Source organism: Somniosus microcephalus, chromosome 15 (assembly GCF_052327205.1).
Source record: "Somniosus microcephalus isolate GS21.2 chromosome 15, FLI_Smic_1.0, whole genome shotgun sequence".
Taxonomy (NCBI): Eukaryota; Metazoa; Chordata; class Chondrichthyes; order Squaliformes; family Somniosidae; genus Somniosus; species Somniosus microcephalus.
The window spans coordinates 55,796,718-55,808,990 of record NC_141001.1 but is presented as its reverse complement, the minus strand read 5'-3'; the positions used below and the strand labels follow the sequence as shown (position 1 = coordinate 55,808,990).

The following is a 12,273-nucleotide window of genomic DNA, read 5'->3' as shown; positions in this document are numbered from 1 at the left end:
TGCCCTGCCAGTACACTTTACACCTAGTCCCAGCCTATTACTATCTCGTCTAGCTTCTAATCTCTTTTACTTCTTTTGTTTCTTTTATTCTTTTGTCCGATTGCAGCCCTGCCTCCGATCTAGTTTCTTTTCTTTCCAGTTTTGAAGAAGGGTCCAACCCGAAACGTCAACTCAAATTTCTCTCCACGGATGTTGCCTGACCTGCTGAGTTTTTCCAGCATTTTTTGTTGTTATTTCTAGTCTGTCTAGTCCTGGCTTGAGGTGGCACCATAGTCCAGTCCATACATCTCCATAGTCAGAGGCCTTAAAACGGATGTGCAGGGGGCAGAGTTTGTGAGTCATGTGCCTGTGTGCTTGATGCCAGCACGTGAAATTGGTGCTGGGATCTCATTATAATGTGGCAGGTATGCAGCCAGCTACATTCATTAGCTGCATTCCTGTTTGGGAGAGGGGATGGAAATTGGGCTTGACTGATACCACTTAAAGGCAACCAGCACCTCTTAAAGGGAAGAGTGCTCTCTGGTGCAGACAAGAAAAATTTCTGAAGAAAGAAATTGCTGGAAGAAGCACTAACAGGGCACACAGATTATGTGACACCGCCTTGGAGGATCTGATACAGGCAGTGGACAACAGGAGGGCGATCCTCTTCCCCTCCAGGAAGCAGAAAGTCCTCCAGGCAATACCTGTGCCGCCAATGCGAAGATGTGGCTGAAGAGACCAATGCCAGGAGCTTAGTTCCAAGGACATGGATGCAATGCTGAAATAAGTTTAATGACATCACCAGAGTTGCCAAGGTAAAAATACTGCTTTTTTACTCTCTGCTCATAACTCCACCACCTCCAGCAATACTACTCACAGTAGGCCCCTCCCCTGCTTCCCTTTACTCTCCTACAATCTGTATCATACGTCTCTACATCTCCTTCTCCTCATACTCATGCACTATGCACTGCATACTCTGACCACTATTCCAACCTCACGTTCACATACGTCACATCTGTCACACTGCAGATGAGCTATTCAACCACTTTCTCAACATCTCATGGGGGTCTCACTGACAATCTCTTCCTTGCAGGTGAAGGTTGCCCACAATCTGAGACCAGAGACCACCACTGGAGGAGGCAGGACCCGCTTCTAGACAATTACCCCTCTAGAGGAAAATGTGCTGGCCTTCACAGGAAGGGCAAGAGTCATGGCCATGGCGATTGGCAGCACTGGAGGAGATGCCAAGCAGAGTTTCTTCGCACCTTATTCTCTTTTTCCCTTCTTCCTTCTAACTCACACTACACACTGCATGGCAAACTGCAGATGCTTTTACCAGCTCCTCCTTCACACCAGAAGCTAACCATTGTCCCTCTATTTCATGTCATATGTAGAAAATGTGGAAGACCCTGTGTCACTAAAGCAAGAAGAGGCCAGCATTCCTGAAGATGCAACATTATTCGATCTGACCCCAGCTCATATATAGGCACAACATGTACTTTAGAAGATAGGATCGAGGAGCAGTTTTCATGTGGTGGATCACCGGGCGCAAGTGTGCAGTAGATACGGCAGTGGGATTGGGGAACATAGGTGCCATCTCACTAGATGGCAAGATTGCATACATGCTCTGCTACAGCAGACTTGGATGCTGAGCTTGAGTGAACAGCCTACCATAGAATGCTTATGAGCATACACCAGAAAATGCTAGGTGCACTCTGTAGTCTGCCAACAAGCTTGCATGCAATTGGCCAGAGCATGAACAAGTCCAGCTCCAACTTGTGTCAGGGCTTTGTGGAGAGCATGGAGAGCATTCTGTCCAAAAAGGAGACTGGTCAGCTCCATGAACAGGATAGTGGCACTATCATGACGGAGCCTCTGGTGACAGCTCTGACAGCTCCCATGGCACCTCACACTGCTGCCACGGAAGCTCAAATGGCTGCCATGGGGCAATGTCAACAGGGGCTTCCAGAGTGTCTCATCACTCCTGCACTCTGGACTCGTGCAGGCGCTAGAGAATGGCATTGGCTCCATGGGAGAGGCACTCCTCTCTCAGGATGACAGCATGCCTGCTATCCTGCCACCCACTCCACTAGTGACTTTATTAGTGCCACACAGCCAGCTGGGCCAGACTGCCCCAGCCCATGCTAAGATTCTGCAGTCTGTAACCAGGCCCTCAATGCCCAGAGCTATTCAAGGTTGCCCACCACAAAAATCTGAAGTGACCTCAAAGGAAAATCAGCAGCCTTCCACCTCCCAAGCCTTAGCCACTAGGAATACACCTCATAAGAGCACTAGGATAGGTAAACAAGCACACAAGACAAGCATTAATGTGTTTCACAAGAGTGATTCTTAATTATTACTTTTAAATATTTGGCACAGCTAGAATTGAGTTATTGTATAAATAGTTTTCTGATATAGATTTGATGGTGGTGGTACTATTTGTAGTGAAGTGAGGGCAAGACCCATAAGGATGGACTGAAGGATGACGATGGGATGGTGGTAGTAGGACAATAGTGATAAGGATTGCGGAACTGTTGTTGTATTGGGGATAGGAGGGATGGTTCATGTGAAGCACTTTTGAATAAGCTGCTTGCTAAGAGCTGTGGCAGCTAGGGGCACTGGTAGTCGACGCTCCTCCTCCTCCTGCATTTCTTGCTAGCCAGGTGGTGGTAAGGGCTGGCCCCTCATGATGGCAAAGCTACAGAGCATGCAACAGACAAATACAAATATGGATTACCACTCAGGGGTGTACTGCAAATCTCCTTCAATTTGAGGCAGCCCAGAAAGGCAGGTCTCTGCGTGGCTTCTGGGAGATCATAGCTACCATCTATAGCCATGGCTGCTGACACCTGTGCATTTTCCCAGAATACCAACTAAGCGCCTATAACAAGATTCATTCTGTCACTGGCCATCATAGAGCATACAATTGGAATTTTGAGGATGCACTTCAGATGCCTGGGTCAGTGCAGAGGTACTGTGTAATATGGTTCAGCTCGAGCCTCAAGATCATGGTTGTGTGCCGCATGCTGCACAACTTTCCATTACAAAGAGGCCTCATCGTGGAGGCTCTGGAGGAAGAAGGCAGCCAAGGACAGCAGGAATATCAGCCAGTGAAGCATGAGCAGCCTAAAGAGGATGCAGAGGATTTGTGCCAATCTGATATGGGAGCCCTTTGCTTGGCCATCACATCTGGTACGTGACATCTGATCAGTCCTGATTACATATTCCCCCTTCCCATCACAAAGATGCCATCATCCACAGACATTTCTTTATGCCCCTGAACTTTCATGTCCCCTCATCTAAGTCACTTCCCAATCTTGTCCAGAACAATGTCTGCATCCACAAAAATTTCAGTGCACCCATAACTTTATTTCCCAGTGTGTGAATGTGTCTAATGTTCTTACTGTCATGCTTCCCATTGATGCCAGTGCATGACACATGAACCTTTAACACTAATCTAGTGCCTTGCAGTAGCATGTAAGCTTCCACTCCCACAATGGTGAGCTCCCAATGGCTGGTGTTCCTGGCACCAGCATCTTGCTGTCCTTCTGCAAATTTGACTGACTGTAGAAACCCTAGTGGGGTCAGCCCACTTTTCAGTGAGTGGGCACTAATTGTGGCCTGCTACTTTTCCTCTTGATTTTCAGTTCAAGTGGAAACTATTATTTTTATCTAATTATTATTTTTTTTAGGTGTGTTAACAGAAGAAATAGCTATTTTTGGCAACAGCTGGACAGAAGACATCCCAGATAAGAAACCTTGTCATGTTACTCCCGTCAACTACCCAGCACCATGTTCTGGACAAAGCCCAAGCGTAAATGAAGTTAGTTATGAATCAATTTAATTTTTAACCAACAGGGTTATTTGCAAGATATTAAACTGTCTGGATGTTGTTCATTGAAATATAAAAATAGGTTCAATGTTTTAGTCTTTGCAGAGATCAGCAGAATAAGAATACGACAAATAAATTGCGTCAATGTGTGTTCTTTAAGCTATAATAGATTCCAGTAATATACTGGTCTCTTTCTGCTGAGCAACAATTTTATCTTCCAGAACCTGTAACTGTGTAATCAGATAACAATTTTCAGAATTAGTATATGTCCTGCACTGTTGCTTGTGGGCCAAAGATAAGGCCATGCTTACAGTCTGATGGGATCAACTGTGGGGGAAGCAGGTGGAACTATTTTATAAAAAACGCATTAGGAGCAGAGAGGTCGAGGTCGACAGAGGAAAAGTAATGGTTGGAAATGGATAAGCTGGTAAGAGAAGAGGAGACAACAGCAGGTGCACATAGCCCAAGATCAGGAACAGAGGCTGGCTATACATAGTGAAGATGAGGTCAGCAGTGGAGAGGTTGGTTACAGAGCAGGAAAGTTGAGGTGAGAAATAGGAATGCATGAATTGGTCCCTAATAAATATGTGGTCAATAATACATAAATAATGAATCGATGAGATGGATCTACATGAATAAACAGCACAGGCGTGGTCAGATTAAGTTTTATATAAAATGTTATCACACTCTAATACATTAATATTATAACATGGAAAAGGATGTCAATAATATAATCTATTCAGTTATACTATTTTCAATAAACTGAACATTATGGATATATTTTAATTTTAGTCATCTTTTTTAGTAGGGCAACTCTAAATTGCTTCTAACTTCCATAGCTGATATTACTGGAGCAGCAGAAGAGAGAATAACCCCAAAAATGCAGGCTTTTCTCAGGACAGATTTTTCCAGATAGAAATTAGAGGATTATTAGAAAATAAAGCCCTGTTTCTGGAATCTCCATCTTCTTTATAACTGTATCATTGTCATGATTATTGTCCAACCAAGTTTCTAAGTATTCAAGATTGGCTTTGTGATGGAAGCAAAGTTTCATCATTTCAAATGAGGAAATTTTAATTTTTTATATAACTTTAGATAGACAGATTAATGTTGTAGTGTATGTGCCTTCAAGAGCCCCAGGTGTGCTGCAATGCCGGTAATTGCCACTTGGGCTATATAAGCCTGTATATTGTGTATATCCGTTAGAACCCCCCCCCAGACTTTGCTTAGTAAATACCTATGAACCAACTCCTGTCTTCAGTGTCTTTATCAACACACGGACACTACAAATGTGAATTTAAAATTTGCTTTGGGAGTGAGCCTTGGCTCATTGGTAGCGTTCCTGCCTCTTAGTCAGATGGTTTTTGGTTCAAGCCCCATTCCAGATAGCCCTGGTGAGTGGAGATGAGAGTTCCAGTCTATGAATACTGGGTTGGCATCTAGCAGGGTACTCGTGTCCGATAAGAGCAGAGTGGCAACCTCCCCGCCCCCCCTTCCCCCCCACCCCCCCCATTGCATCTAGCCGGTCCGCCAGGCATGGAAGAGAAGGAGAAGATGATGAAAGATTGGCTTCAGATTCGCTCTGTCGTTATAGAATCATAGAATCTTAAAGCACAGAAGGAGGTTATTCATCGTTCCTGTGCCAGCTCTTCGAAAGAGCTGTCCAATTTAGTCCCACACCCTAGCTTTTTCCCATAAACCTGCAAATTAGTCCTTTCCAAGTACATAACTTTAAAGAGTTACATTACCTCTGCGTCAGTGAATTACTTATTGGTTTTGCCAGAGCCTCAGTAGTCATTGAATTCCAACTAATCAAATTGGATTGTGCAATTACCCCCATTAAGAATGGTTTCTACGGCTGTCAAGTGTTAAAAAAAATGAACCACGAGTTGGTCAAGAATACTCCATTTACACGGCGGCATAGTGGTTAGCACGGTGGCATAGTGGTTAGCACTGTTGCCTCACAGCGCCAGAGACCCGGGTTCGAATCCGGCCTCGGGTGACTGTCTGTGTGGAGTTTGCACATTCTCCCCGTGTTTGCGTGGGTTTTCTCCGGGTGCTCTGGTTTTCTCCCACAGTCCAAAGATGTGCGGGTTAGGTTGATTGGCTTTGATAAATTGACCCTTAGTGTTAGGGGGATTAAATATGTGGGGTTACAGGGATAGAGTGGGATATGTGTTGGTGCAGGGGTTACGGGGATCGGGTGGGATATGTGTCGGTGCAGGCTCGATGGGCCGAAATGGCCTCTATCTGCACTGTGGGGTTTCTGTGATTCTGTGATACACCTTATCTACTTAAGTGTTAGAAATTATTAATATCTTAATTGCCTGTCTCTTGAAAATTCCATACAATTGTGAAATGAACCTGCTTCAACTTTTAATTAAAGGACAGAAGTATAATAAAAAGAAAGACTTGTATTTATATAGCGCCTTTCACGATCTCCTGACGTCGCAAAGTGCTTTATAGCCAATGAAGTACTTTGGAAGTGTAGTCGCTGTTGTAATGTAGGAAACTAATGGATTAGTAACACTGGCGGACCTTATTTCCCAACTTTGCATTGCCTATTTCACATGAGGTGGCTGAAAGGGGCTCCACACAGTCGTCATCAGTGTAATGTTTTAATTAGATTCAGTGAAAAGTTATTTGGGAACAGCTTATGTATTGTGTAACTGTTAATCTTGTTATGTTTCTGCTTCTGTAAAATTAATCTGACTAGTAACAGTTTCCATTTAAGTTTGTAATATGCTATTGTAAATGTAATGCTGGTTTCCATTTCCATTATGCAATGCGATGTATATTTAATTTACACCTAGACTATTATGAGAGTACTAATATTTTTATGATAACCTCCAGAAAATAAGAAACATGTGTACAGTGCTCCTTGGGTATCCATTTATCCTCTGCCATTACTATGTGCAACCTTATCCGTATATGGCCAGCTGTGTGAATGACCTCTGCATGTGAGTATGTTTAAAAAACTATAAATCTTAATACATATAATAAATAAATATATATTATAAATAGTTAATTACAATATATAACCTATAAATATTTTGTTATGGTAAAAGATTATGGAAGTGTTAAAGAATAATTTGTATCATTCTGAAGATCCAAATTCATTGGCTGGATTGCCAGGGCTCGGGGGCCAGATGCAAGACTTTTGATTAAATAAAGAAGGCAAGACGAATCTCACTCTGCAATTACTGTTCTATGTTGTTAATTTCCCTCATTCTATCAGGTATGGACCTGATAATGCAACATTGTGTGGAGTGCTGACCGAGTATGCAAGGGCTTGTGCACAAGCGAATCGACCACTACATGAATGGAGACAGCTATTCAACCAGTGTGGTATGATACAATGACAACAGACATATAGACCAGCTCTACTACACAGTCTGCATTGATGCAAAGTGATTTTGAATCACAAATTATGCAATTAAAATGAGTATAGTAACCCTAAACACATCTAGGCAAGAATTGTGAGACTACCTTCATCAACCCTAGAAGTGAACAATTTAGGAGCTGGCACTGTTCCTTGGATCTGTGACCCCACTTTGTACTATATAGGTATTAGTCTGAGACTGATACCTGTGGTATAACAATGCCCATAGAGAACAAAATGTTGTAAAGCAGAGTAAACACATTGCATTTGTAAAGGGGAACAAGTTAAATTATAAAATTTGTGTTGAAAATGGAACAATTGGTAGAAAGAAATTTGTGTAGGCAACACAATTGCTGCAAGGCTCTAATTATTCTTCTGTATCTCATAAATCATAGTTAACATCTGAGAGTGTGCTCACTTTTTTATGTACTGGCTTTATGAAAGTTGCTGGCAGTATTGCAGGCTCTCACAAGATCTCATTCAGATAGGCCATTAGGGTAGTTGGTGTGGGAAATGTATGATTCATGTAGACCTAAGTAGAGGGGCTCTATTTAGATTGAGATGAAGGCACATTGTTGGCAGAAGAGTAGAGGGAATTTTATTCTACATCTAGCCCATGCTGTACTGGAGCTAGAAATATTTGGTGTTGATATTGGGTGACAAAAGTAGAAAAATGTTTAATTCCTCAGAGCTGAAGTCCTTCTACTTGATAAACATAAGAATTCACAAACCTAGCACTTTTTAGTATAATATGATAATTAATTATTCAAAAATGAAAATCTCAAATTGTCTTAGTTGCTGACCTGTTGTGTTCTGGTGGTTTTTTTTTCCTCGCAGTGACAATTTGTGAAGGTGAATTTGTACATCGTGAATGTGTTGATTGTTGTCCCGCATCATGTGGCTTGGAGCAGGAGTGCATTGACAGTGATTTTCACTGCCTTGATGGATGCTACTGCCCTGAAGGTAAATTCATTACTTGGAACATTTAAGCTAAAATTAATGATCATGGTAATTAAGCTTCATTTGATTGCTTTTCCATTGTCGGCCTTTCCTGTTTTGGTATATCAAAAATTGACCTGGTTGGGCGACAATGAGAGTACATCAATCTTTACATCCTTATCATTTAATTGCCTTTAAACTGACCCTTGGATGCGGATTTTAGCCAATCAAATGGCAATTTAAAATAAATGTTGCCCTCGCCTCCAAATGAGAATCAAGGAGGAAGGGAAGAGAAATCAGGATGTAAATGGTTTTAAAAAATGAAAGGTGAGAATAGATTATATTAGTTGAGAGAAAAGTAAAATTATGGTTAAAATAATAATACAAAGACAGCGGGAAAAGATGCAGTGAATCAGATGAAAGGGTGAACAGGAGTGTTTACATTTTATTTTTAATTGGAAAAAGTGCTTTTAGTATTTACTTGTGTAGTTTAGAGTTAATGTTAGAGCAATAAAACTCTTCCTGATGCTGAATATTATTACTGAAATATTACTTTGTTCCAGTTTCACCAGCTGACTATCCATGAGATAGTCAGTTCCTATACCTGCTTACAATCTGAGGCTTAACCATGACTTCTAATACAATGACTTATAGAATTTTCTGACACCTATTATTTGCTTTTAAAAATGAGTTATAAATTGATGTAATTGCTTCTCACAGGTTTAATTCATGAAAATGGAACATGCCTGATACCCGCAGAATGTCCTTGTGTGTTTCAAGGTATTCCCTACACACCAGGCTCTGTAATTCAGGAGAAATGCAGCCACTGGTTAGTGACTTATTACTGAAGGAGTCATTTCCATTTTCAGTAGAATTTATTTTACTTTAAAGCACTATATAATCCTATATTACATTCCACGTATTATATGATGTCATAAATGTAATTTCAAGCTTTTATATATCTTTGTTAAATGTACTTGGTAGGGGGAGTTTTAAAAAGAGCTGGGCCTTCAATTGCAAAACCAAAGATAAATTGGAGAAAAATGAGATACTGAACATAAACTAGTGATATGAGTATGTTAGATAGATATATTTGGGGTAATTTTCTGACTTAACTCTCCCAGCAGGGAGTTGCACCTGCTGGGAAAGCAAATCAGAAATTCAGATGTATGCTGAGCACTATTTTTCAACCATTAATTTAAGTGGTTGGAAAATGGAGTGAAGGGTGTGCTCGGATTTCCGATATGCCTTCCCCGCATGTAAGGCTCCCTGCCAAGAGAGCGAGGTCAGAAAAGTACTCTTATTACATATAACAGGAGAGTCCCAGTATTCTATTATTTTGGACCATTTAGGTTCATGATGATCGATTCTCCTTCTTTGGCCCATATGCTAAATCCAGGATCAAATTGTGAGGTGGATTTGTGGGAAAATACTTGCCAGGAGAGAGAGCTCCAGCCTCCATCAACCTGTTCCTTAGCACCCTGGAGGGGGAATCAACCTTTTGCCATAGCCTCTCGCCTGAGGACCTGGATTAAACAGTTAATGATGGAAAAGTTTGGTTCACAATGGGCTGAATTTTGCCAGCACTCAGAGTTGGGTTTGGAGGTGGGTCTGCTGTCAAAATCAAAATAATTGACAGCGGGTTCGGAACCCGCCTCCATGTAAGTTTCCAAAGGTGTCGGGTCTGCGATTTCAGAACAGACCTGACACCAAACAGCGGGGGAGGCATTTAAGATAGTTAAATGCTTGTTAAACGCTTGTTAACTACTATTTTGCCAGCCTATTTCTATTTTACCTATTTTTTAATGAGGTTCATGTCGTTCGGAGATCACGTCAGGTAAGTAGGTCGGGTTCTCTATGTCTCCCGTTGCTGTGAATAGGTGACAGCTGCAAAAGTGATATGAAAGCTACCATTACACAGCTGTTCACTTTCCAATCTCAGAAGCTTGAGCCTTCAGGACTTGGAAGACACTTTTGAGCTGTATGCAGTTTGGCAGTGACATGAATTTTGTCATTCATGTGGAAATGACTTATGAAATGATACTGGGTGGCCTGCTGGTGGCACTGTCCAGGGAGAGTATAAATACTCAGGCATTGTCCCAGCTTGCTCAGGACATTCTTTAACAGGAACTAGTGAAGGACACAACTAGATCTCCATGTTGAAAAACAGTTGATTAAAGCCTTGTTTAATACTCAGACTAAGTGCCTAGTAGTTTTCTTACGCCAGGAAGTGTTTGGAGTAAACTCTCTATTCACTGTCACCTCCTTGGAGCAAGCTCTCACCATTGACAGATCGCTTCTATCATCTCAACTTCAGCTGCCATCTATTCCAGCAACATCAGTGCCCTTGAAAAAAATCTCATCTTGGTCCTCTGAATGACTCCATGATCAGTCCCAGCACCAACATCACCAGGCACCCCAGCATCACCAACAACAACACCAGCCTTCTCCGCAATCACCTGATGCTGCACAGGACACAGGGCATCAGCACCCGACCACATTGCTGCCTGGGACGCCAGCGATGGCCTCACCATGGCCAGATTTACTTCACTTGACGCTGTACACCCTGGCTGCCACATGATGTGCCAGGTTGACACCACCTCACACCAGCACCTTAAAGCATCCCTGCAATTCCCAATTTACACGCATCACAATTGGGGAGGGGGGGGGGTGGAATTTTGTCTCAACATTCACTGGAACTCACTAAGACACTTCCAAAAGTGATCACAGATCTGTCCAATAAGGTAAAGTGTTAAAAATATAGATTTCAATGTTTGACAACACATTATCAGAAAATTTACATGAACATTGCATGAAACACCCAAGTGCCTACCCTTGTATGTTGTTAGTTGGTATGATTGCACTAGGATGAGGGTGAGTGTGAGGGGTGGCTAGTGAGGTGGGGAAGTGATAATGTAGATAGAGGGATGGGTGGAGGTGCAAGGTAAGTTGGTGTGAGTAAGGATGTGCAGGAGTACTGTAGGGGAGGCAGAGTGATAGGGATGTGATGAGTAGCACAGCAGGATGAGGTTGGGTGTGGATTTGCAGTAACATTTTGTGATCTACTGAGATCAGTGAAAGGTTTGCGCCACTGCAGCCAGGGACTCCTGACAACATCCCTGCTTGTGCCCTCCTGTATAATGTGCTGTACAGGCTGTGCTGGTGTCCTGGGGAGGTCTCTTCAGCCCTTGGAAGGGAAGAGAACCTCCCTGCGTGCTGTGACTCTCTCCATCAGCATATGGAGGGAATCATGGGAGAGTCTGGGTGCAGCCGTGCACCTCTATGCCGTGCTTGTCAGTGTTTACAGCACCTCAATGCTGCAGAACACTGACAGCACAACTGTCAAAATGATTGTGAACATGGTCCCTTTAAGGAAACCGACTGATGACATGTCATCAAATGACGTCATCAGACCCTCTTCCTTTTAATTGGCTGTAAGCCTCGCAGGGCAAGCTTAACAAGCCCAATCAGGGAAAAATCCTTTTCACAGAGCAGCGGGAGCGGGACCCGCCAACAACCTCTCCCGCTACCGATGGCGAAATCGCAGCCAATATTTGACTTTGATATACAAAGCATGCTACAGTATTTGGTATTATGTCACTAGTTGTCTTGCATAGATCCTTCAGCATGCTAAAAGTGAATGTCCATTGTATAGTAGATAAGAAAATTATGAAACATAAAATGACAGATGCTGGAAGATGTTATATGGAGGCCAAGTACAAGACTATTTATATATCCAGTGTTTGGTGAATGTGTTGCAACACCTTCAACTGGGATATGGCGTGCTCATGCTGTGATTAAGAAGATGGTGGCAATACAATTACACATTTTACATAGTTCATGTTGAGTTGTACTATTCGCCATGCTACTCATGAGGAATACTTGTAAATTGCTGTCCAGCTAGCAAGGGCTCAAATACACACTTGTCAGTTTTCTAATGGCCAAACTCATTGGGATTTAGGCAGCTCAAAGATAATACACTAAACAATAGAAGATTAAAACGAGTAAACTCACTGTGGCAGACACAATAATCCAATATCTGAGCCAGGTAAGTCAGTAAGTACTCAAGAGCACTATTGAGAAATGACCAACCAGCTCAACTCCTGAATAGGACTTGGAAGGGTTGACCTGTTGGAATTCT

At 42.4% G+C, this 12,273-nt stretch overlaps 1 protein-coding gene across 1 annotated transcript in view; it reads left to right on the top strand.

Moving 5' to 3' along the window:
- The window catches only part of otog (otogelin), a 332,167-nt gene that overhangs the window by 13,509 nt on the left and 306,385 nt on the right, over positions 1–12,273 (top strand). The window contains exons 5-10 of the mRNA XM_086008512.1: positions 2,845–3,171; positions 3,672–3,802; positions 6,665–6,771; positions 7,050–7,159; positions 8,031–8,156; positions 8,853–8,961. Of these exons, the coding sequence (XP_085864638.1) occupies positions 2,845–3,171; positions 3,672–3,802; positions 6,665–6,771; positions 7,050–7,159; positions 8,031–8,156; positions 8,853–8,961 (910 nt within the window). The remainder of the gene's footprint in view (positions 1–2,844; positions 3,172–3,671; positions 3,803–6,664; positions 6,772–7,049; positions 7,160–8,030; positions 8,157–8,852; positions 8,962–12,273) is intronic.